The sequence below is a fragment of the Podarcis cretensis genome (assembly GCF_951804945.1).
Source record: "Podarcis cretensis genome assembly, chromosome: 8".
Classification (NCBI taxonomy): Eukaryota; Metazoa; Chordata; class Lepidosauria; order Squamata; family Lacertidae; genus Podarcis; species Podarcis cretensis.
In genome coordinates, this window is record NC_137177.1 from 8,002,741 (window position 1) to 8,029,227 (window position 26,487).

Consider the following 26,487-nt stretch of genomic DNA (forward strand, 5'->3'; position numbering starts at 1 on the left):
CTAGTAGCAACAGGAAACATTCCTCAGCACAGAAAGAGTACCAAAAATACACTTGCAGTTCACCGAAATCACTTAAAAGCTGCCGGCACATTTTGCTCCATAACTTTCTAGGAGGACTGGATACATACGTGTGTGTGTGTGGATAGAGAGATGGATACAGGAGCCAGTTTGCCAATCTCTGATTTAAATTCACAAAATAGATAAGCATTAACATGGATAGCTATAATAATAATAATAATAATAATAATAATAATTTATTTATGCCCCACCCATCTGGCTGGGTTTCCCCAGCCACTCTGGGTGGCTTCCAACCAAATATTAAAAACAATACAGCATCAGACATTAAAAACTTCCCTAAACAGGGCCACCTTCAGTTGTCTTTTAAAAGTAAAATACAGTGGTTCCTTGGGTTAAGTACTTAATTCGTTCCGGAGGTCCGTTCTTAACCTGAAACTTGTTAACCTGAAGCACCACTTTAGCTAGATAGATAGATAGATAGATAGATTCTTTATTGTCATTACACAAGTGCAACATTGCACAGTGCAACGAAATTGGATGTCATCCCTTAAAAAAAAAAAAAAACAACAAAAGCAAAACAGCAACAACAACCAAACAAACCACATTCCAGCCACACCCACACCCACACCCATCAAACTCCCAGGTCACACTATCGAGTTACAGCATTCAAAAAGGCCACAGCTCTTGGATAGAAACTATTTTTCAGTCTATTTGTCCTTGACTTGATGTTTCTATATCTCCTGCCAGAAGGCAGTAGTGCAAACAGACTGTATCCCGGGTGAGATGCATCCTGCAGGATGTTGTTTGCTTTCCTAAGACAACGGGAACCGTACAGTTCTTCCAAAGATGGGAGAGGATGACCAATAATCCTTTGGGCTGTGGTTATGACCTTCTGGAGCACCTTCTTCTCCCTAGCTGTACAACTGGAGAACCAAGCACAAATACAGTATGTGAGAATGCTCTCTATGGAGCCTCGGTAGAAGGACACCAGCAGTTTCTCACTCAGATTGTTCTTCTTTAAAAGTCTGAGGAAATAAATTCTCTGCTGAGCCTTCTTCACCAGAGCAGTGGTATTTGCGCTCCAAGTCATGCCCTGATCGATAGTCACTCCCAAAAACCTGAATTCCGCCACCCTCTCCACCCGTTCCCCGTTGATATACAAGGGCTGAATGACCGCCTTTTTTGTCCTGTAATCCATCACCAATTCCTTGGTCTTAGCTGTATTAAGAGCCAGATTGTTCTCTCCACACCAAACACAGAGCCGCTCCACCTCGTCCCGATAGGCGGACTCATCCCCTCCTGAAATGAGCCCCACCACCGTAGTGTCATCAGCAAACTTGATGATTTTGTTGCTGGAATAGATGGCTGTACAGTCATACGTATAGAGAGTAAAGAGCAGGGGACTCAACACACAACCCTGTGGTGAGCCGGTGTTAAGGCTAAGGGCTTTGGACATATGTGACCCTACTCTAACCCTCTGAGAACGTTCTGACAAAAAATCCAAAACCCAGAGACAGGTGGAGTTGGAGAGTCCAATCGCCTCTAGCTTGGACACCAGTCTATGGGGGAGGATAGTGTTAAAAGCAGAGCTAAAATCCACAAACAGCAGCCTCACATAACTCCCCGGCTGCTCCAGATGGGACAGAGCAGCATGGAGAGTGGTGGTGATAGCGTCTTCTGTGGATCTATTTGCCCTGTATGCAAACTGGTAGTTGTCAAAAATTGGTGGAAGACAGGAAATAATGTGACGGCGCACCAGTTTCTCAAAGCACTTCATGATGATTGGAGTCAGTGCAACTGGTCTGTAGTCATTCAAACTACTGATTGTGGGTTTTTTAGGCAGAGGAACAATAGTTGACGACTTCAGGCAGGGTGGGACAATTGACTGGTGTAAGGACTTGTTGAAGATCTTAGTAAAGACCCTCGCCAGCTGATCCGCACAGCCCTTCAACACCTTTCCAGTGATGCCATCAGGTCCAGCAGCCTTCCTCGGATTCACCATCCTCAATACCTGTCTCACCTCGTGCTCCTCTACAGTGAATGAGGGGCCCCTATGGGCTGGTGGCTGTAATACCGACGTCTCAGGTGGCTCCCTCTCGAAGCGAGCAAAGAAGAGGTTAAGCTCCTCCGCCAGCAAAGGGTCACCGTCGACAGCACCAAGGTTAGGTTTATAGTTGGTAATATGCTGAATCCCCTGCCACATCTGTCTTGTGTTGTTGCTCCTTAAATTATCCTCAATCCTCTGTCTATAATCCAGTTTCGCCCGTCGAATACCCCTCTTCAAGTTTGCTCTTGCCACACTGTAAAGCTGCACCTCGCCCGACCTGAAAGCCCTGTTTCTTTCCCGCAACAGGCATTGGACCTCTCTATTCATCCAGGGTTTCTGATTGGGGTAAAACCGGATGGATTTATTTACTGTGACAGTGTCTGTGCAGTGATTGATATAGCACAGAACTGCCGCCGTGTGCTCCTCCAGGTCTGAACGATCGAAAATATCCCAATTGGTTCTCTCAAAACAGTCCTGCAGCTGGTGAATAGCACCTTCAGGCCAGATTTTAACAGTCCTTGATATTGTGGGAGCCCGTTTCCTGAGTGGGATATATGCTGGTACCAGGAACAGAGACATATGGTCGGACTGGCCCAAATGTGGCAACTGTAAAGCCCTATAGCCGTGATTTACATTCGAATAAACTTTATCCAGTGTCTTGTCCCCTCTTGTGGGACATTTCACATGCTGATAGAGCGTTGGGAGCACTGTTTTAAGTTCAACATGGTTGAAGTCTCCCGCAATGATGTGCACAGCTTCAGGATACTTGTCTTGCTGGCTGCTGATAAGGCTCTGCAGGCATCCCAAAGCCAAGTTGGCATTAGCATCTGGTGGCACGTACACACCAGTTAGCATAACAGCTGTGAACTCCCTAGGGAGATAGGCTGGTCTACATTTAACAGCTACAAATTCCAAATCTGGTGAACAGTGACTGCCCACAGTCTTAGAATTTTTAGACCAGCACTTGTTCACATATACACACAGCCCCCCTCCTTTGGTTTTTCCGAAGTCCATGCTTCGGTCATGACGATGTACCGCACAGCCTTCCAACTGAATAGCTATGTCTGGTATGGACGGTTGAAGCCATGTTTCAATGACAAATAAAACGCAGCAATCTTTTACAAGGCTGTTCTTTGCTGCCTGCAGCCTCAATTCATCCATTTTGTTGGCAAGAGATCTCACATTAGCAAGAAATATGCTAGGGAGTGGTGGTTTAGATGGACTCCTCTGCAATCTTACCAGGACGCCGGCCCGACAACCCCTCCTTTGCCTCCTGTCTCTACGCCGCCTTCGCCTCCTCCCTGGAGGCATAGTAATCCATGGAGAGCCCGGTGGCCTGGCTACTCCCACAGGAACGGTATCTGGGCGAAAATAATCAGCTCTTACAGCTTGTTCACACTGTAACCCGACCTTCAGAAGTTCCTGCCTGCTGTAAATCTTTCTTGCCCGGCCAGACATACTCAGAACAAGTAAAAATAAACAAAAACAAAACGCTGAAAAACAAAGGGAGAGCACTAAGCCACAGCGTCTGTGCGCACCGCCATCTTGGCTGACAGTTGATGACAGTTGATAGATGATAGATCTAAATAATCAGCTCTTACAGCTTGTACACACTGTAACCCGACCTTCAGAAGTTCCTGCCTGCTGTAAATCTTTCTTGCCCGACCAGACATACTCAGAACAAGTAAAAATAATAAAAAACAAAACAAAACGCTGAAAAACAAGGGAAAAACAAGCTAATGGGGCCTCCCGCTGCTGCCGCGCCACTGGAGCACGATTTCTGTTCTTATTCTGAAATAAAGTTCTTAACCCGAGGTAATATTTCTGGGTTTCCGGAGTCTGTAACCTGAAGCGTATGTAACCCGAGGTACCACTGTAGTTGTTTATTGCCTTGACATCTGGTGGGAGGGCATTCCACAGGGCAGGCGCCACTACCGAGAAGGCCCTCTACTTGGTTCCCTGTAACCTTGCTTCTCGCAGCGAGGGAACCGCCAGAAGGCCCTCGGCGCTGGACCTCAGCGTCTGGGCAGAATGATGGGGGTGGAGACACTCCTTCAGGTATACAGGACCGAGGCCGTTGAGGGCTTTAGAGGTCAGCACCAACACTTTGAATTGTGCTCAGAAATGTACTGGGAGCCAATGAAGGTCTTTTAGGACCGGTGTTATGTGGTCTCAGCGGTCACTCCCAGTCACCAGTCTAGCTGCCACATTCTGGATTAATTGCAGTTTCCGGGTCACCTTCAAAGGTAGCCCCATGTAGAGCGCATTGCAGTAGTCCAAGCGGGAGATAACTAGAGCATGCACCACTCTGGCGAGACAGTCTGCAGGCAGGTAGGGTCTCAGCCTGCATACCACGGGGTGGGGCAGGGGTAGGATTTGTGGTTAAACACATGGCATTCTCACCGTCTATCCCATATTCCACCACAGTTTTCAAAACAGCACATGCTAGCAGTATGATGCATAATTTTCCAAGTATGACGTCACCATAAACAGATGCAGAAGCTGTCGCCAGCCCTTTGGGGTGGGGCTGGTGTGCGGGACTCTGGAAGTCTGCTTTGACATTCTGTAACTGCACGGTTCATGTCTGGCTCAGATCTAAATCCTGCTTTGGGAAGGCAGAGGAAGGGAAATGAGTCACTGGGTCATTAGAAACTGAACCAGAGCAACTGTCATTGAATGCAGTGGGGGCTGGGGGGTTGATCCTGGCCTTGAGAGTGTCTGGCTGCAGCATACAACCCAGCCAGTGCTCTTTTGAAACAGGTTCTTCTAAGGAACCATAGAATTGTAGAGTTGGAAGGGACCCCTAAGGGTCATCTAGTCCAACCCCCTGTAATGCAGGAATCCCAGCTAAAGCAGCCAGGACAGATGGCCACCCAACCTCTGCTCAAAAACCTGCAAGGAAGGACAGTTCACAACCTTCCCGAGGGAGACTTTTCCACTGTCAAACAGCTCTTACTGTCAGAACGTTCTTCCTGATGTTTAGTCCTCCTCCTCACTCTCCTCACTTTTGTTTAATTCCTCCTCACTTTCTGCCATCAAGGTTGTGTCATCTGCATATCTGAGGTTGTTGATATTTCTTCTGGCAATCTTAATTCCTGTTTGGGATTACTTTAATACAATTTCTTAAAATCAGGTTTCCCGCTTCTGTTGCAAACATGTCAATCATTTCCTTCCATAGCCGCATCATCTCTTACTGAATGTCCAGTTGATTCTTCACTTGTCGTTAGTCCATTCTTGCAGCTGACCACATTCCTCTGCCCTTACAAACAGCAGAACCGGTCATTCTCCATCCTGGATAAGGCTGCCTACACTATCGTTTGTTAATGGAGCTGGGAATTGTAGTTTCCAGGATTCTTTGGGGGAGGCCATGTGCTTCATATATTTGGGGTGTACGCAGCCTTAGGTGGAGCTTAATACTTGGCAGAACTTAATTAGTTTGCAATTTTCACCTTGAGTCCTGGAGGCTACAAGATCTGCCCTACTTTTATGTATTTTTACCGTTCGGTTTCCCCCCTCGCATGATTTAACAGCTGTGGAAATAAATGTATGTGTCACAGAACACATACTTCATCAACAGAATGAACTTGTGACGGCCACCAACTTGGACAAACAGTGGAGGTGCTGTTCTTACTACATTTTAATCACATTGTGTTGCTTTACTGTTATTATAGCGATATACTTAATATATATTAGATATCTATTGTTGTTGTTTAGTTGCTTAGTCATGTCTGACTCTTCGTGACCCCCCTGGACCGGAGCACTCCAGGCACTCCTGTCTTCCACTGCCTCCCGCAGTTTGGTCAAACTCATGCTGCTAGCTTCAAGAACACTGTCCCACCATCTCGTCCTGTCGTCCCCTTCTCCTTGTGCCCTCCATCTTTCCCAACATCAGGGTATTCTCCAGGGAGTGTTCTCTTCTCATGAGGTGGCCAAAGTATTGGAGCCTCAGCTTCAGGATCTGTCCTTCCAGTGAGCACTCAGGGCTGATTTCCTTCAGAATGGAGAGGTTTGATCTTCTTGCAGTCCATGGGACTCTCAAGTCTCCTCCAGCACCAGAATTCAAAAGCATCCATTCTTCGGCGATTGGCCTTCTTTATGGTCCAGCTCTCACTTCCATACATCACTACTGGGAAAAATATATATATATTATATAGATATCTATATCTTTATAATATATAGATATTGCTATCGAATATAATAATAGATATATGCCTAATAGATATTAATATATAGTATTAAAAATGATCTGAATATATTGCTATAACAATAAAGCAACACAATACATATTTTGTACGCTGCTGTGGAATCCTTTAGGACGAAGGTTTTCTCCAATAAAAAAACAGAGTCCGATTTATGATTTAGATTCCCCCGCATGCATCAACGTCGTTCCGCAGGATCTCCCTCTTTGCACTGATCCTCCCCCTCCGCTGTGTTCCAACGCATGTGACGCGCTCAGAGGACGACAGGCCGTCCCCTGCCAGCTGCGAATAGGCATGGGCCAATGATATTCCGCCTCGCTCTCGAAGCCGGCCTATCCTAACAAAGCAACCAATCGTGGCTCGCCGGGCACCGCCGCAGCCAATCGCATAACGCCTCCTTAGGCTGCCGGCCTATCACGGCGCTGGCTCCGCCTCCATTCGCCCTGGAGGACGCTCTAGGCCGGGGTATGAGGCAGGAATCCCCTCCGCTCCCCTCTCTGTGGTCGCTCAGGCCCCGCCTCCTCGGCGCGAGAGAAGGGAAACCACCAGGATTCCTCCCAACTTCGGTTCTGCGCATGGGCGCCGAACCTTTTCCTCCGCACGTCAGTCAAGTGACGTCCCCGTCAGCTCCGCCCCCCGCTCCGCGCTCTTTTCCCTCTAGGTGCCTGTTTGCGACCGCCGCGCTTGACGGCTGGTGGGCTCTCTCTCCCCCTCCTCCCTTTGCTCGCTGGTTGTCAGGGCGGCTCGCTTTACGGCCCGGCGGCGATGGCGGAGGGAGAGCGGGCGGAGAACGGCGGCGGCGGCGGCGGGAGCTCCGGGCGGCCGCCTCAGGAGGGCGAGCCGGGGGCGCTGGAGCGGGCCGAGGCCCTCAAGACGCAGGCCAACGACTTCTTCAAAGGTAGCGGCCGGCAGGGAGGAGGAGCCGTGAGGGGAAGGGGGCGGGGCACCTGGAGGGGGAGGAGCCGGGAGGAAATGGGGCGGAGTCAGGAGGGGAGGAGCCGTGGAAAGGGGGCGGGGTTTGTCAGAGGGGAGGAGCTAATGAGGGGCATCTGAGTGAAGAGGTGGCCAGTGGGAGGGCTGGGCTGCTTGTGGGGAGGGGGCTTTTTGATTAGAGTCAGGGGGTCCCAATGTGGGGAAATCAAACCATTCTGAAGGAAATCAGCCCTGAGTGCTCACTGGAAGGACAGATCCTGAAGCTGAGGCTCCAAGACTTTGGCCACCTCATGAGAAGAGAAGACTCCCTGGAAAAGACCCTGATGTTGGGAAAGATGGAGGGCACAAGGAGAAGGGGACCACAGAGGACGAGATGGGTGGACAGTGTTCTCGAAGCTGCCAGCATGAGTTTGACCAAACTGCGGGAGGCAGTGGAAGACAGGAGGGCCTGGTGTGCTCTGGTCCAGGGGGTCACAAAGAGTCGGACACGACTAAACGACTCAACAACAACAACAATGTGGGGAAAGAGATGGGGGGGTGGAGTGAGGGAGGGGCCTCCTGTGCCACCCATGGGGGCTTGTTGCATGAGAGAGGACTAATGAGGGGGAGCATTAATAATAACAAAAATATTATTTGTTTATTGCATTAATTTCCTGCCTTCTCCAAAGAGCTCAAAGTAATCTGCATGGCTCCTCCCCTTCACCCTGCCACACTTTCCGTTGAACCCCAACAACAACTCTGTTAGGTAGGTCAGGCTGAGAGGCTGCCACTGGACCCCAAGGTCATACCCAGTGAGCTTCCTGACCAAATGGGGATTTGAACCCTGGTCCTAGTCCAGAGCTCATAATCTGAGTGCCTCTGCTCTGAAGGAGTGTATCCACCCCCAGCGTTCTGCCCGGACACTGAGATCCAGCGCCGAGAGCCTTCTGGCAGTTCCCTCCCTGCGAGAAGCCAAGTTACAGGGAACCAGGCAGAGGGCCTTCTCAGTAGTGGCGCCCGCCCTGTGGAACGCCCTCCCACCAGATGTCAAAGAGAAAAACAACTACCTGACATTTAGAAGACATCTGAAGGCGAAGCACCTCCAAAACGGAAAACCCTTTCGTCTAGCGAGGCATTCGTCTTGCGGGGCACCACTGTATTGGGAAGGATCCCAAAGGTCATCCAGCTCAACCCCTTTGGCTGAGCGGCGAATTCGGCTGCCCCTGATAGGAAGCCAGACAGCTCCTGCCTTAGAAACTTGCAGTAAAAGGGAGCCTATCACCTTCTGAAGTACATTATTCTGCTGTGGAATAAGCTCCTGCTGTCAAATGGCGCTTTCCAGTCTTCAGTTGGAGTCAACCATGTTTGTAATTGGAACCCATTGGATATTGCAGCAAAGCAAAGGACTTAATTTTGGCTTGGAAGGAAGAAGAGTCCTCTTGGAGCAGAGTGACTTATGGGAACACAGCTCTGCCTACAGTGGGTTTCTTGGAAGGTTTTTTTTTTAGGGTTGTTGGTGGGTTATCTGTGGTTCCATGGGGGAGAAGAAGGGTAGTTGAGGGGACCATGTCATATTGGAGAAACATGTGCAGAAGTATGTGCTTCACATGGGGAGTTAAAGGTGAGATGTGCTGGACAGCTGGGCAGCCACCACTTCCCTTGCTTCCCGCAAGGGAACAAATAACTCTCTGTGACTTGAACGTGTGAAATTAGCCATACTTGGGTTATTGATGTCTCCTAGGTAGAAAAAACGCCAGGCGAATTACAGGTTAATGGTCTTCCTTCCTCCCTGTTACATTAAAGCTATTAGTTGCAAGCAAGTAGACTTTCTACTTTCCATCCCATGACACACGGTCTGTCCACTAGAATGATCTATTCAGGGGTGGGAAGCATTGTGATCAATTTGCAGGATTAGCATTCAAAGGGATCCTAATCTCTGGAGGTGGCAGCAGATTTGCAGAGTTTTTGCATTGCTGAACAGCAGGCTGGATCCACAGCACCCAGTGAGGAAGTAGATGGCCTTGTTGAAGAGCTTTTCTCCCCAATAACTTTCTTAGGAGGGTTGAATCTAAGATGAATGGGGAAATTTTGGCTGAGTAAGTGGTGGAGGTGTGCTGTTTAGGAGAGTGTAAAGGAGTGACCCAGATTATTCGAGCAAGTGTGATAGCTCAGGTGTAGAACATCTGCTTGGCATGCAGAAGCTGCCAGGTTAAATCCAGGTGAGTCTGGGAATGTCTCCTGCCTGAAATCCTGGATTGCCATTGCCAACCAAGACTGGGCTACATAGACCAATGATCTGACTTGGTCCATCTTCCCATTTTGGGATATGGCAGAATGGGGTTTCCTTCAAGTAGGCCTCTATCAGCTCTTGTTCTTAAGCCTCCAACACCTTCCTTGACACCAGGCTCTTAAAGATGGATTTGGGAGGCTTTTCTGCCTTGATGCTTAACCTTTCGTTGTGCCCTCGGGTCACATGATGACCAACTCTGTAATTAAACAATCCAGGCCTCTTGGACTCTGTTGCATTTGGTAGAACCTCTGCCAACTTTCAGAACATGTTTCTCCTTTAATCCCCTGTGATGTTGACTCATGCCCTGAAACAAGATGTTTTTATAGCCTCGTAATTCTGGCGTCTACGGATCCATGGAGACAAATGAGGGCAGCTTCACATATATGGAAATGTGCACATTTCTCTCTATTTTCTGGAGTAATTCTGTCTCTTTATATTTTGTCAAATAAGTTGCGGTAACTTGCCCCACATTCACATGTTTGGTTATTTCAGTTCAGCAGAGCCATAATGTACTCTTGGTTTCTGTCCTCACTGGCATTGCATACATAAAACGCATATCTTGTAATTTGTTGGGGGAAATTTGATTGTGTCGTCAGTCTAGCGTTATTTCTACCCAAGTTCTAACTTTAAATCCTTAAGGCAAATCAGAATCTTTGCTTCTTGCTAAAATATCTGTTAAAGGTTTACAGGAACCTTTCCATTTTGTCACTCTATCACCCTGATTCTGGGTACAGAAAGTTGTTTAATGGCACAGTCCTGTCTACTCAGAAGTAAACCGCATTGGCAGTGTTAGAAATTAGCTGGGCTCTAGGTTCATTTTGTGGCTTGCATGGGTCTATTTGTGACCACATTGAGATTTCTCGATGGCATCTTGACTATTGATATTGACTATTGGCTGGTCTCTCCAGCATTCTTAAGCAAGTAAGCAGAAGAGCTTATTTAAAGAGGAGTATTATTGTCAATGAGAATGTCCTCTCCTAGCTGCCCCAAGAGACAGGAGTCATTTCCTTTCACAGTGTGACGCGGCAGCTAAAAAAGCCAATGCAATTCTGGGCTGCATCAATAGGAGTATAGCATCTAGATCAAGGGAAGTAATAGTGCCACTGTATTCTGCTCTGGTCAGACCTCACCTGGAGTCCTGTGTCCAGTTCTGGGCACCACAGTTCAAGAAGGACACGGACAAACTGGAACGTGTCCAGAGGAGGGCAACCAAAATGGTCAAAGGCCTGGAAACGATGCCTTATGAGGAACGGCTAAGGGAGCTGGGCAGGTTTAGCCTGGAGAAGAGGAGGTTAAGGGGTGATATGATAGCCATGTTCAAATATATAAAAGGATGTCACATAGAGGAGGGAGAAAGGTTGTTTTCTGCTGCTCCAGAGAAGCGGACACGGAGCAATGGTTCCAAACTACAAGAAAAAAGATTCCACCTAAACATTAGGAAGAACTTCCTGACAGTAAGAGCTGTTCGACAGTGGAATTTGCTGCCAAGAAGTGTGGTGGAGTCTCCTTCTTTGGAGGTCTTTAAGCAGAGGCTTGACAACCATATGTCAGGAGTGCTCTGATGGTGTTTCCTGCTTGGCAGGGGGTTGGACTCGATGGCCCTTGTGGTCTCTTCCAACTCTATGATTCTATGATTCTATGATCCTTCCATAATTTCATTGGGCCTCCAAGGTCTGTTTAACAGCTCCTTCCTACGCATGCACCCAGTGGGACTTGCTCCTAGGTATTCGTGTGCATGGTTAAAAAAGATTTTAAAGGAAAAATAAGCTCTGGGGGCAGGATTGGGTCCTGGTTGCCTTTGCGATGGAGAGAGCAATAGAAAAGGCTGTCCCACCCTACGTTGAGACCTGTTTGAGGAAGGGGAACCAGCGCCCCTCTGTATGGAGTGCCCAGCTGAAGACCTTTCCAGGCTGTAAGCGGAAAAGCAAAGCAAGGAGATGCTTTTAACTAGCGTGTTTTGGGCACAGGAAGTTGGTACGCTGCTTGCGGTGCTGTCCAAAGCTCTGCATCCGTTGGCGTTTTACAGCTCCCCAGGTTTGTGGCTTAGACGTGGTGGATCAGTCTCATCCCCCTTTCTGTCTGGAGGGGGCCTGAGGACGGTTGTTCAGCCTTAAGAGGGCACTGATGACCTGGATCCTTTGCAGTCTGGCTTCAGGCCCAGTTATGAGACAGAAGAAGGCTTACTTTGCCAGCGGATGACTTTACACCTGAGAGTGGGCCAGGAGGATGGAGTGAGGAGTGCTGCTCTGTTAATTTTCCTGAACCTCAGCTCCTTTTGATACCACTATCGTTGGTATCTGCCTGGATTGTCTGTTCTGGCTAGACTTCAGAGGCTCTTTGGTGGTTTTGCTCCTTCCTGGACGGGCATGCCCAGATGATTGTGAGGGAGAGCTCCTGCTTTTTGCCCCTTAGCTTACAGCGTTCCAGGGGGTCTGTATCGTCCCCCGCGCTCTGACATCTACATGGAACCACAGAGGGGAGTCATCCAAAGGTTTGGGCTTCCATTTCACCAGCGTGCCGATAACACGCAGCTATGCCTTTCTTGTCCATCTCAGATCGGGTTGTGGGAACCCTAAAACCATGTCTGGGGGCTGCTTTGAGATGGGCGAGGGCAAAGAAACTGAGGTTACATTCATGCAAGAGGGAGGGGCTGAAGCTGTGGAGGTTTATAGTGAAGCTGAATTGGGGAATGCTCCCCCCAAAGACCCACCCACCTCTGCACTTTGGGAGTAGCCAATAGTCCATCTTACCAGCATTGCAGTGTGGGGAGGGAAAGTCTGTGGGGTGGACATAATAGGAACAGCGGAAACACATGATGAATGGAGCACCTGTGGATCTGCATTTGTGTTTCTGATTCTTAGGCAATAAGGAACAGGGTGGTTGTTGTTGTTCATAGGTGCCTCGGGGCTTGTGTAGGAAAGGAAGCGGCTGCACAGACATGTGTCTGCTTACCATACAGCTATCATCTTGGTCTAAACCAGCTTCCACCAACCTGATACTCCCATCTGGAGGCCAGCAGCTTGGAGGAAGCTGGTCTAAGCTATTAACGTATCATCTAGAGGTGACCTTGGGTCATGTTCAGGCTGAGGTCAATGTCTTTCGCTGGCCAAGAAGGTAACACCAGAAGGGAGCTAAAATGTGGATTCTTCTTTATAGAAGAATCATAGAATTGGAAGGAACCGTCTAGTCTAGTCTAGTCTAACCCCCTGCGATGCAAAAATCTTTTGCCCAACGTGGGGCTCGAACCCACAGCCCTGAGAGTCTCAGGCTCTACCGACTGAGCTATATGCACTGTGTGCCTTTCTGCTTGAACATTTAAGTGAATTGCACCAGAGTTAGGTCCCCCTTCCCAGGGTGCCTCTTCCTGTCATGGAGGAATGTTGCTTCCTCTTGACAGAAGAGAGGAGAACTCTGGGATATCCCGACCTGCTTTTCCCCAGTCTCTTTGTCCTCTTCATGCCAACTCTGATGACTTTAAAAGCAGTTTAGACATACTCATGCAAAGCAAAGCAGGGTCCGGTACGGTTGAGATCCCTGCATTGCAGGGGGTTGGACTAGATGACCCTCAAGGTCCCTTTCAGCTCTCTGATTTTGTGCATAGCCCACTCCTGCGTGTAAACGGCACAGGTGAGCCTTCCACGGATTAGCTTCTCACACCTCGCCTTCCTTCTCTTCCTTGTGTGAATAACAGTTTTTGTTTGTTGCTTTGTTGTGCATTTTGGTGCTTTTATATTTTAAAGCGCCCTGTCATGGCAGTATTGGAAATTTAATGAACTAATAAAAGCTTGGCGTCTGTTTAGTTGCACCTCCGGGCTCCGTAGCCAAAGGGGTGCTTCTGGCAGCATGCAATGGCTCCCTAATAACAGCCGTTTCCTGCCTGTCCTCCCCTCTTCTCCCAGCAAAGGACTATGAGAACGCCGTGAAGTATTACACCCAGGCCATTGAACTGAACCCCAGCAACGCCATCTACTATGGCAACCGGAGCCTGGCCTACTTGCGGACGGAATGCTATGGCTACGCCCTGGCCGATGCCACCAAGTCCATCGAGCTGGACAAGAAGTACATCAAAGGCTATTACAGGCGGGCCACCAGCAACATGGCCCTGGGCAAGTTCAAGGCAGCCTTGCGGGACTATGAGACGGTAAGCAGGGTGGCGGCTTTCTCCTCTTGAGCATCTAGGGTTGGCGCAATGGCGGGGGGGGGTGTTGCTTCACACTGGGCTAAGATTGCGAAGCCAGCGTCAGCTTTGAATAATTCCTCAGAAGTCCACAAATCTTGGCTCGGCTTTCTAGCCAGCCATTATTTGTGGACGATGCCAGACCATCACCACCACGACCCTGTTCCTCTCCCCAGTCCCGTTACTCAGACAGAAGACTTGTGGGAGGAGTGTGTCCTTCTCTCATTCGCACGAGAGTGTGGCAAAGTAACAAAGGAACCTCTTTTGAGCAACATAGCAGATTCCTGATGTTCCATGTTCTCCAAGCTCCAGGACAGAGTTAGAGAAGACACATGTCCAAACACACACACACACACACACACACACACCCCTTCATTTCGGATGGCATTATTGTTCTGGGCAAGATGGGGAAGGGTGATTGCGATTGGCCACCCAGCAATTGGCTTTGTGGAGCTCTGACAATAAAAGGTAAAAGACCCCTGGACAGTTAAGTTCAGTCAGAGGCGACTATGTGGTTGCGGCGCTCATCTCACTTTCAGGCCGAGGGAGCCAGCATTTGTCCACAAATAGCTTTCTGGGTCATGTGGCCAGCAGGACTAAACCGCTTCTGGTGCAACGGAACACCGTGATGGAAACCAGAGCACACGGAAACGTTGTTTACCTTCCCGCTGCAGCAGTACCTATTTATCTACTTGCATTGGCATGCTTTCAAACTGCTAGGTTGGCAAGAGCTGGGACAGAGCAATGGGAGCTCATCCCATTGCGGGGATTCAAACCACCGACCTTCTGATCGGCAAGCCCAAGAGGCTCAGTGGTTTAGACCACAGCGCCACCCGTGTCCCCAGCCTTGACAGTGGTCAGAGACGAAAGGAATATCAGGTTAAGGACAGAATATGCAGGGGTTTTGGGGTGGGGAATGCTCTGTCAATTTATCCCCTCAGAGGTGCTAAGAGTGGGGAGAGGCAAAACCCCGAGGTAAATGTAGATGGCTTCCAGTTTCAGCAGAGTGATATAAGCCCACCCTATCCAGTAGCTCGGGGGACGCGGACTTGCCGATCAGACGGTCGGTGGTTCAAATCCCCGTGACAGGGTGAGCTCCTGTTGCTCGGTTCCTGCTCCTGCCAACCTAGCCGTTCAAAAGCACGTCAAAGTGCAAGTAGATAAATAGGTATCACTCCGGCGGGAAGGTCAACGGTGTTTCCGTGCGCTGCTCTGGATCGCCAGAAGCGGCTTAGTCATGCTGGCCACAAGACCCGGAAGCTGTATGCCGGCTCCCTTGGCCAATAAAGGGAGATGAGCGCCACAACCCCAGAGTCGGCCACGACTGGACCTAATGGTCAGGGGTCTCTTTACCTTTACCTTTATCCAGTAGCTCAGTGGCTCAGGAATGTTCATAAGCATTATATTTGCTCATAAGTTTTTAAGAGTGTGTGGCAGACAAGGCCTATGGGCAAGGGGAGCTGCGTGTTGTTGGTTGGAAAGGTTTCGGCAAGAAATGGAGCAGATGCGGCAAAAAATGGATACAGCTCCGTGTGCCAACATAGTGCATGTGAGGACATTGTAGGTTTTTTGTGATGGAGAGCAAAAAGAGGAGAGAAACATGTCAAAGTAGCTTGTTTATTACCTGACTTCATAGGCCACATTTCAGGACAGTTTACAATATCTTGTAAATACACAGTAATAATTGTAATACAGCATAATAAAATTGTTATCCGCTTAAAACCGCATTTTGAGAAATTGGTGTTGCACACAAAGGCTCAGGCCTGAATTTACGAGATTCCCAACTTGTAGATGATGAATATATATAAATTCCCTCCTCTGCCCACAGGTTGTCAAGGTGAAGCCAAACGACAAGGATGCTAAGATGAAGTATCAGGAGTGCAATAAGATTGTGAAGCAAAAGGCTTTTGAGCGGGCCATCGCCAGTGATGAGCACAAGCGGTCTGTGGTTGACTCCCTGGACATAGAGAACATGAGTGAGTTCATAGAGGATGTGGCAGGGGGAAGCTGTTACAGTGGATACTGGGGGGGTTGACTGCGACCTGACTGGGGCAAGGTGCTCGAAGTGCAGCTGAAACACAGAGGGGAATTTCCAAGCTTCCTGCTAATCCACATGAGACATCTTCAGCGAGGCTCTAATCAGTACCCCATTGCTAAAGTTTCAGGCATCAGCCGTTCTGACAGGTCTTTTAACATGCTCTGTGCGGAGACCAAACCCTCATAGTAATGATCACAGGCCAAGAGAGGGCTGGAAGAGGCAGGAACAAGCCCTCTGATGGCCTGAAAGATGTGCCACAGGGCCCAATTACCCAGCATGCTTTGTGTAGTCTCTGATTTGGGGCACGGCTCATGACCGTATGCATCGTCTCCTGTGCTCCCTGTTCTTAATTGCTTGTCTCCAGTTTCTTCCCAAGGCTGTGTGCTAGAGTAGATCTTTTAACTGCTGGACTCGAGCCCAGTGGTTCTCAAACTTCCTGTGCTCGGGAGTCTCTGCATATCTGCTATGCACAAAATCAGAGGTGCTTAGAGTGGGTGGAAGGCAGGAACCTTCAGTCCTGGCAACTGCTCTGAAGGTTCCTGCCTTCCACCCACTCTAAGGCTCCTCCTCTCCCGGACGTTTCCCAAGCAGTCTCAAACTGTGTCTGCGCACCTCTGATCTCTCTTCTGTCCTCTTCATTATTCTGTGCATTCTTGTCGCAGCAGGAGGGGGAGACTCCCTGAATTCTCCAGCAGCCTCTTGACCCCCTCTCCTCTGCTTCAGCCTCAGAGTCTGAACTGCTCCCTGTCACGGGTTCCTCCTGCTCACTAAACCCTGTTGTTTCTTCAGTATCCCAAGGCTCTGAGCCATCCTCCTCTGGAATTTCCCTTGGGGGTTTTCCTGCTGGTGCCTCCAACCGCTCCTCCTCCTCCACTCAGTCCCTGACACCTCGAGTAAATAGTGGATGTGCTTGAGAAGAGGCCCACTGCCTTCACCCCTGGCAGAAACTGCAGGAGAAAAAATAGGTTATGGCAGGCCAAATATAGTAGTAATAATAATAATAATAATAATAATAATAATAATAATAATAATAAATTTATTATTTATACCCTGCCCATCTGGCTGGGTTTCCCCAGCCACTCTGGGCGGCTTCCAACAGAACACTAAAATATAATAACCTATTAAACATTAAAAGCTTCCCTAAACAGGGCTGCCTTCAGATGTCTTCTAAAAGTTTGGTAGTTATTTTTCTCTTTGACATCTGGTGGGAGGGCGTTCCACAGGGCGGGCGCCACTACCGAGAAAGCCCTCTGCCTGGTTCCCTGTAACTTGGCTTTTTGTAGTGAGGGAACCGCCAGAAGGCCCTCGGCGCTGGACCTCGGTTTCCGGGCAGAACGATGGAGGTGGAGACGCACCTTCAGGTATACTGGACCGAGACCGTTTAGGGCTTTAAAGGTCAGCACCAACACTTTGAATTGTGCTCGGAAACGTACTGGCCAAAGAATCTGCCATTACTGATCTTTTCACTCGGAAATCCTGGGGACTAGAACACTGTCTGAAAGAGGTTTCAAGAGAGGCTTGAGATAAGGACCAGAGGGAAAGAGATCAGGCTTGTTAGAAGTAAAAAAAGCAAAGGCAATGAGGAGGTCTCTGCTTTGGTGCAAGGCTAAGGTTGCTGCTTGCAGCCACTTCAAGCTTCTGTTGGATGGAACCCCTTTTTAGCTAGTTTGGACCCCTGCTTGTTATGGTCTGGATTGGGGGCCGCTGCCATCGCCGGGCAGCACCACCTCCTCATCCCAGCATCCCTCCTTTCCGAGGGAGCCCTGCCATCCTCAGGCTGGTGACTAATGCCATTTCGCACGGGAGGCTGCGCCAAGGTTTTTCTGCCAGCGCCCGAAATAGATCAAGATCTCTGATCATAAATAGGTCCCTGGCGTGGAGAGGCTTAATCAGGAAAAATAAATAGACTGGTCTTCTCCTCTGCGGGCCAGCTGCTGGCACGAGCTGCGTCCCTTAATCTCACTGTCTGGACTAAGCCACCGCACGCTTTCATCCTGGACGTCTGTGGATTCTGCATTCAAAGCTTATTTCTTATTGCTGTCCTTCGAGTTTGGCAGTTCAGCCCAATTAGCGGAAAGGCAGTGGCAGGCTTTTCAATTACAGGAAGGGAACCCTGGCAAGACACTTTGGTTTTGCAGAAACGGTACTGTTCTGAGGTGAACACGCAGACACTTGCCTGCCTCCATCTCGGGCAAACAGTTGGTAGAGCATGATTTCAGGGTCGTGGGTTTGAACCCCGCTTTGGACAAAAGATGATCCTCACAGACCCCTCCAACTCTACATTTCTGTGGTTGTTTCTGGGGATCAGGTGTCCTGCCCACACTCTGGAAAACTGGTAAAGCAATGAGGGAGGGCGATGGGGTGCCCAGCTTTGTCTACTTGGAACTTTTAAAATCTCTTCTGCCAGAAGGAAAAAGGCTCCCGGGGCAGCTTGGGATGAAGCCATTAGTGAAAGGCAAGGGGTGAAAGGTATTGAGCCCGCAGTTGCTTACCTGTAATGCAGTGGGTGTTACCTGGGTGGTCGCTTGGGGTGCCGGCGGACTCCCCCCCCCCCAGCTATAGCTGTCAACTTACAGATTTGAAAATAAGGGACCAGCAGCCTCGAAAATAAGGGATCAGCAGCCAAAATAAGGGATCAACAATTACTTTGATAAAATACAGATTTTGTTGCGTGCAAATGGCTTTAGATACCTATTAGGTCCATAAATTACCATATGGCATATATTCAACACAAAAAAACCAGCAACAATTTGTTGTTGACAAAGGACAGCTGGACATAGAAAGGGCCCCATTACCTTCAGTAGCTTATTTAAGGGACGTCATCAATAAGGGACAGCAGTGGGACATGGCGCTGGGATAAGGGACTGTCCCGCCAAATAAGGGACGCTTGACAGCTATGCCCCCTGCCCCCGTGTGATGCTAGGCTGGCCTTGTGTTTGTGTTCTGCCCCTCCACTCACTTCCATCTTCCTGCTTCCCCAGCCATTGAGGACGAGTACAGTGGCCCGAAGCTGGACAACGGGAAAGTGACGCTTGCATTCATGAAGGAATTAATGCAGTGGTACAAGGATCAAAAGAAGCTCCACAGGAAATGTGCCTATCAGGTAACTCCTCCTCCTCCTCCTCCTCCTCCTCTTCTTCCTCCCTTGAGAGCCCAGGGCTGCAGAAACGCTGGGTTCTCTATGCTATGGCATGGAGCTGCAAGAGGTTTAAGGCAGGGATGTCCAACCAGTAGATCGCGATCTAGTGGTAGATCCCCAGCTGATCCTGGTACAGTGGTACCTCGGGTTACATACGCTTCAGGTTACACACTCCGCTAACCCAGAAATAGTGCTTCAGGTTAAGAACTTTGCTTCAGGATAAGAACAGAAATCGTGCTCCAGCGGCACAGTGGCAGCAGGAGGCCCCATTAGCTAAAGTGGTGATTCAGGTTAAGAACAGTTTCAAGTTAAGAACAGACCTCCGGAACGAATTAAGTACTTAACCCGAGGTACCACTGTAGATCTCTTGGGAGTTGGACATGCCTGCTCTAAGGGGATCATTGCAACCTGCCTGTTATTGAAGGCATATCTCATGCACAGTACATACTGCAGCAGGCCATTGGCACTTGTGGACCACAGTCACGTGACGTTTCCGCCAAGTACGTGTTTATTTAAATTCATCCCCTGCTCTTCCAAAGGAGGCCAGGATGGCAGGCAGCAGAACAGGCTTTTCAAATCATTAAGGACATTTAAAAACAGTTGCGCATATACTCCCAGCTAATAATTTCAGGGTTAGAAATGGTATCTTTCAGCCCACAAATGCCCGAGTGAACAGAAATGTTTTTCGATTCTTCCTGGATGACATTAATGAGGGAGACAGGCGCACCTTACTAGGGAGGGCATCCTACCAATGGGGAACAGCTACGGAGAAGGCCCTGTCCTAGGTCAGCTCTCAGCAGTCCTGGCCGGGGATGATAGGAGTTGTAGTCCAAAACCTCTGGAGGGCAAGAGAATGGCAAAGGTTGATCTAAGCTAATCCAAGCCATACCCATTGGAAGCCTCGACTCTTCTTCCCCATCCCGTCCCCCCTTGGTGTAGTGGTTAGAATAAAGGTAAAAGGTAAAGGTACCCCTGCCCGTACGGGCCAGTCTTGACAGACTCTGGGGTTGTGCGCCCATCTCACTTAAGAGGCCAGGGGCCAGCGCTGTCCGGAGACACTTCCGGGTCACGTGGCCAGCGTGACATCGCTGCTCTGGCCAGAGCCAGAGCCAGAGCCGCACACGGAAACGCCGTTTACCTTCCCGCTGGTAAGCGGTCCCTATTTATCTACTTGCACCCGGAGGTGCTTTCGAACTGCTAGGTTGGCAGGCGCTGGGACCGAGCAGTGGGAGCGCACCCCGCCGCAGGGATTCGAACCGCCGACCTTTCGATCGGCAAGCCCTAGGCGCTGAGGCTTTAACCCACAGCGCCACCTGCGTCCCTTAGCGCCACCTGCGTCCCTTAGACGGTTAGAATAGTGGTTAGAATAGTGGTTCTCAAAGGGTGTGGAAGGTGAGGATGGTGGGAAGATTCAAGGACAATCTAAAGAAACATTTAAACATTTCAGTGTAGTATAGGATAGTGTAATTTTTTGATTTTTTTGCAGAATATGGATAGAGATATTTTCAGAACTGAGCACTGCTAGGAGTTGTTTCTTCTTGTTCTCCAATGTATTTCTTATCAATTTAAGATTTAATAATAATAAAAAATTATTTATACTCCGCCCTCCCCGCCCAGAGCCGGGCTCAGGGCGGCAAACACCAGTAAAATTACAGTAAAAACATAATAGGGGAAAAACCCCAATTTAAAATACAGGTTAAAATGCAATTTAAAGTGTAGCCTCATTTTAATAGTAGCCCATAGATCAAAACCATAAGGGGAGGGGAACATAAGGGTCAGACTGAGTCCAAACCAAAGGCCAGGTGGAACAGCTCTGTCTTGCAGGCCCTGCGGAAAGATGTCAAGTCCCGCAGGGCCCTGGTCTCTTGTGACAGAGCGTTCCACCAAGTCGGGGCCAGTACTGAAAAGGCCCTGCCCCTAGTTGAGACCAATCTAACCACCTTGCGACTTGGGACCTCCAAGGTGTTGTCATTTGTGGACCTTAAGGTCCTCCGCGGGGCCTACCAGGAGAGGCGGTCCCGTAGGTACGTGGGTCCTAGGCCGCAAGCAAGTGTGGCGCAAGCAAACTTTTATTATGTAGTAGTAGTACCCTACCCATCTGGCTGTGTTGCCCCAGCCACTCTGGCCCAGAGGAAAAACATTTGAGAACCATTGGGTTAGACGGCTTGTGAGACCAGGGTTCAGATCCCCACTGTTCCTGAAGCTCCCTGGATGACTCTGGGTCAGTCGCTGCCTCTCAGCCTAGCCACCCTCACAGGGCTGTCGTTTGGATAAAACGTGGAGAGGGAGAATCATGTACGCCGCATGATTGAACTCCTTGGAAGAAAGGTAGTGTATATTGAGGAGATTTCACCCCTCCCATATCCAAGAATCTGCTGATGTTCTCTGCTGATTCTCCAGAGAGGAGGGGGCGGTTTCTGCTCTCTACTTATTCCGTTCCAGCCTCACATGAGAGAGAGAGAGAGACTGAGTGTTAGAGAGAGACTGTGTGTGATCTCTGTATAGATAAGGTTGCTGCTAAGAGCAGCCGCAGACACTCATTGCAGTTCAGCATTTTTCGTTTAGACCTCGTTTAGCTCTGCATATAGTTGTGTATTATAGTTGTAGATAGAATAAAGAAGATATTCTACAGAGCTGCTCTCCGAGTCGTTTATGCTCTGCTATACTCTGCTGTGCGACGACTGTCTTATTGTTGAAGTGAATCCGGTGCTCACAACTCTAAGCTGTGACTCCACAGCACTTTGATCTGTTCCTGTGCAGAAGGTGGTCTCTGGAAGTGCTACCCCAGCTCGCCTAGCCCAGTTGGGGCTGAAGGGGATGAGTCCAGTTGGTGGCACTGGCTCAAGGGCGATGCTGACATATATGTGTAATAATAATTTGCATTCATCTTTCTTCTCTGCCACCGTGCCTCTATTTGCTCTCTTTCTCTCTCTCTCTCTCTCTCTCTGACTGACTTCTCTCTTCCTCCTTGCAGATCTTGGTGCAAGTGAAAGAGGTGCTATCAAAACTCCCCACCCTAGTAGAAACGACGTTAAAAGAGGTGCGTGTCTCTCTGTGCTCCCACAACACTTAAATTGAAAGCTGCAGGTCTGTTGCCTCCCTCCTTGACAATTTTCTTCTTCTCAGAACTCCCCATTTGGGGGACAATTTATGTTATTTATTGATTTTTAAATAACATAAAAAATTCAAACCAGAAGGGAAAACATACAAAGAATAATACAGTCATACCTTGGGTTACAGACGCTTCAGGTCGTGTGTTTTCAGGTTGCGCACTGCGCTGAACCCGGAAGTACCAGAATAGGTTACTTCCAGGTTTCAGCACATGCGCAGAAGCACTAAATCACGCTTTGCGCATGAGCAGAATACCAAATTGCAACCCACGCGTGTGCAGATGCGGCGCTGCAGGTTGCGAACGTGCCTTCCGCACGGATCACGTTCGCAACCTGAGCGTCCACTGTATCTCCAAAGAAGTTCCTCAGACAGGGAGCTGTCAAAAAAAACTCCACTCCAGAATACTGCTCTGTAGATGTGCAGGGCAGTAACCATGCCTTCTTCAGTCATTGCATAAGACATAAAACCAGTCAAAATAATCTGAAAATCACCTGCAGTCTTACTATTTTTCCATCAAGGCCTGGGAGATCCATTCTGCAAATAGATCTCCAGTTTTTCAGAACTCCTTGAACAGTCATTCTTTCAAAAGTGTTTGTGCTGCATGCCATCCTTAAGGACTTTTAACGTTCCATTAGCTTGAGAGTATGGGGATTCTGAGAGAGATCACGGATCCCCAAGTGATCTCTCAATCTCTCTCGCTACACACACACACACACACACACACACACACACACAAACACACACAGACAGAGTGCAGCCATGCCTTGCTTTGTGACTGCTGTCCCCATGAGCCACCACGGCAGCACAAAAGTTTATCCACGTTACAGGCTCAGATTGCTTATTGCTGTCACCTCTGCTGTTCCTTCCTAGGAGATACAGTGGTGCCCCGCGAGACGAAAAACTCGCAAGACGAAAAACTCGCTAGACGAAAGAGTTTTCCGTTTTTTGAGGTGCTTCGCAAGACGAATTTCCCTATGGGCTTGCTTCGCAAGACGAAACGTCTTGCGAGTTCTTGCGAGTTTGTTTCCTTTTTCTTAAAGCCGCTAAGCCGTTAATAGCCGCTAAGCCGTTAATAGCCGCTAAGCCGCTAATAGCCGTGCTTCGCAAGACGAAAAAACCGCAAGACGAAGAGACTCGTGGAACGGATTAATTTCGTCTTGCGAGGCACCACTGTACTGGGAATAATCATGAGAGCCTAGGGCTCTTTTGGGGGTTTGCCAGCAGATTTGCAGCGCTGTCATTCTGCAAAGGAGGCCAGAACGGTTAAAGGAGTCTGGGTTGGCGTACACCGCCTGCAAATTGTGCGGACAACCCATCCCTTTAAAGCAGGGGCTGGGAGTCTCCTGGGCTTTTCAGGCACTGTTGGATTCCCAGCTCTCCTCAGCCCTGGCCAGCATGGCCAATGGTCGGAGTCCAGCAACCTCTGGAGCAGGGCACCTCTGCGCAGGCTCACCACGCCAGCCCTATAGCGCCCTGCGTAGATTCCTTCTTGTGGGATAGACCGTGATGTCTTGTGTGGGGAAATCCAAAGAGTGGGAGGAGGAGAAGCATCCCAAAATAGTTGGTTATAAATAAGCATTATCTGGCTGAGCTTCACGCCTCTTCCCTCTGTTGTCTTATTCTGCCTCCCCACCACCACCCTGCTTCATTTTTGTTCCAGACAGAGAAAATAACTGTTTGCGGAGACACCCACGGACAGTATTACGACCTCCTGAATATATTTGAATTGAACGGGCTGCCGTCGGAAACGAATCCATATGTATCCTTTCTTGCCGCTCCTCCAGGGCCGCTGTAGGCCTTGTTCATCTGTTTCTCCTCCTCCTTGGGTGGAAAGGGAACTGCGCTGGTGGGTTCCTGGCAGGGGACAGATAGACGGACTTCAGAAAGGGAGAAATGGCAGGAGACATGGGGAGCAAGGACTTCCAGCAATTCCCCCTTCTCCGCACATCTAGATGTGAGGGACCCGGCCTGCTGGGGGCAAACACTTCATTCCAGCCGGGAAAATTGTAGGCCAATTTGTAGAACTTCTTTGCGCACCTGAATTTATCTGGGGAAAAGTTCTTGGAGGCTGCCACTTTCCCTGCAGACCTTTTCTCGGGTGCTAAGATCAGCAGAGGGAGCCATCTTGGTAACTTTCAGAAACCCCCAAAATTTCAAGGGGTGTGTGCGTGTGTGTGGTGGCCCAGGTGAGGGCCTTCTCTGCAGCAGCCCCTAAGTTGTGTGACTTCCACCCACACACCCACCCTGGAAGCGCGTCTGGCATCTTCACTATATAGCTTTTGGCAGATGCTGAAGACACACCTCTTTGACGCCTGTGTTTTTTCAGGGCCAGGCCGATTCCAGTGGCTGTTACTTGCTTTAAGCCACTTTTAGTAAAGGTAAAGGTAAAGGAACCCCTGACCATTAGGTCCAGTCGTGACCCACTCTGGGGTTGTGGCGCTCATCTCACTTTATTGGCCGAGGGAGCCGGTGTACAGCTTCCGGGTCATGCGGCCAACATGACTAAGCCGCTTCTGGCGAACTAGAGCAGCGCACGGAAACGCCATTTACCTTCCCGCCGGAGTGGTACCTATTTATCTACTTGCACTTTGACGTGCTTTCGAACTGCTAGGTTGGCAGGAGCAGGGACCGAACAACAGGAGCTCACCCTGTCGCGGGGGTTCGAACCGCCGACCTTCTGATTGGCAAGCCCTAGGTTCTGTGGTTTAACCCACAGTGCCAGCTGCGTCCCATCATGGGACTTACTTCTGTGTAAAGATGCCTAGGGTCATGCTTTCGGAGCTTGTTTTCAGAACCTCCCTAGAACCACAGGAGCTGGAATGTTCTGGAACTTCTTCCAGGTGAACCTCTCTCCTCCCTGCCTTTCATTTTGTCTTTTTGCTCTGAGGGCAGGATCCTTGCATAGCAACGTTTACCTGCTTCTGTCATTGCTCCCTGAGCTCTTCTGAAGCCACGTTTGACGCCTGCTTTCATTGTCACCCTCTGCCCCCATCACGGCAATCTATCCTTGAGTTTGTGTTTACCTGTCTTGCTGGCCCTCCCAAGAACTCTAGACAAGGCCTGGCATTTTTGGGGGAAGAGATGCATCAGATGACAAGAAGGAATCACAGGGCGGGGGCGTGAAATCCACATGTACCTGCCATGGAAAGGCTGCCTTTTACGGTTTTTTCCCTTGAGCACAGCTGCTTCCCCACCACAGATATTCAACGGGGACTTTGTTGATCGTGGCTCCTTCTCCGTGGAGGTGATCCTGACGCTCTTCGGTTTTAAGCTGCTATATCCAGATCATTTCCACCTACTTCGAGGTAAGAGCATCAGAAGAGCCCTGCCGGATCAGGCCATTGGCCCATCTAGTCCAGCATCTGCCCAGCCAAATACCTGTCGGATGACCGCAAGCGGGATTTGAGCCCGTGTGGTGTAGTGGCTAAGAGCGGTGGACTCGTAATCTGGTGAACCGGGTTCGCTTCCCCGCTCCTCCACATGCAGCTGCTGGGTGACCTTGGGCCAGTCACACTTCTCTGAAGTCTCTCAGCCCCACTCACCTCACAGAGTGTTTGTTGTGGGGGAGGAAGGGAAAGGAGAATGTTAGCCGCTTTGAGACTCCTGAAGGGGAGTGAAAGGCGGGATATCAAATCCAAACTCCTCCTCTTCTTCTCCTCTGCTGTGGTTTCCAGCATCTGGTATTCAGAAGTCAGAATCTTGTTTCTTGTGATTTGAATCCTCCTCCTGCCTTTATCAAATGCTTTTAGAAACCTCTTGCCACTCGCCCTGCCCCACGTATATGACTTTAAAAGCCTGGCACTCCTCCCATGCCACCCTATGGCTTTCCGTGATGAGCTTTTAGTGTAACGAACCCGCATTCCTGAGCTGCTTGCTGAGAGCATCCCTGACGCTTTTCTCTTGAGATTGTGTGTCTCTCCAGGGCAAGGGAGTGGCTCTAGCTTCTCAGCTTTGTTTCGTTCTTGGGGGACCTTGGTGCTCCCTTTTCCCTCCCAAAGGCATCATGCTGCTGAATGCCATCTGTGGGGAAACGCAGGTAGGGTGGAGAGGCCAATGGCCCTCATTCAACCTGCTTGCGAGCTTCCCACATGCATCGGGTGGGCTACTGCAAAAGCAGAATGTGAGAGCAGGTGGGTCTTCGGTTTGCCGCATTTTGCTGCACTACACATTCCCAAAAAACACCAGGCTCCATCTTCTGAGATGTTGCAGAAAAGTCACTTTGTATCAACTCTCTTTCCTCCCTGGCGCTCTAGACAGCTGTGACTTCCCCCAAAGACCCCTGGGAGCTGTCAATTGTTGTGGGTGCTGAGAGTTGTTAGGAGACCCCCCCTGTTCCCCTCCCAGAGCTACAGTTCCCAGAGTTCCCTGTGAAGAGGGATTGATGGTTAACCACTCTGGGAATGTTAGTTCTGGGAGGGGAATCAAGGGGTCTCCAAACTGTTAGGATATACCGTATTTTTCGCTCTATAAGACACACTTTTTCCCTCCTAAAAAGTAAGGGGAAATGTGTGTGCATCTTTTGGAGCGAATGCAGGCTGTGCAGCTATCCCAGAAGC

The 26,487-nt window shown here is 49.5% G+C and overlaps 1 protein-coding gene across 1 annotated transcript in view; it reads left to right on the plus strand.

Annotated features, from left to right (window-relative positions):
- The first annotated feature begins 7,001 nt into the window (after positions 1-7,001).
- Positions 7,002-26,487, plus strand: part of PPP5C (protein phosphatase 5 catalytic subunit) — a 33,097-nt gene continuing 13,611 nt past the window's right edge. The window contains exons 1-7 of the mRNA XM_079985575.1: positions 7,002-7,162; positions 13,366-13,607; positions 15,472-15,619; positions 18,663-18,784; positions 21,795-21,860; positions 23,592-23,690; positions 25,131-25,236. Of these exons, the coding sequence (XP_079841701.1) occupies positions 7,030-7,162; positions 13,366-13,607; positions 15,472-15,619; positions 18,663-18,784; positions 21,795-21,860; positions 23,592-23,690; positions 25,131-25,236 (916 nt within the window). The 5' untranslated portion in view covers positions 7,002-7,029. The remainder of the gene's footprint in view (positions 7,163-13,365; positions 13,608-15,471; positions 15,620-18,662; positions 18,785-21,794; positions 21,861-23,591; positions 23,691-25,130; positions 25,237-26,487) is intronic.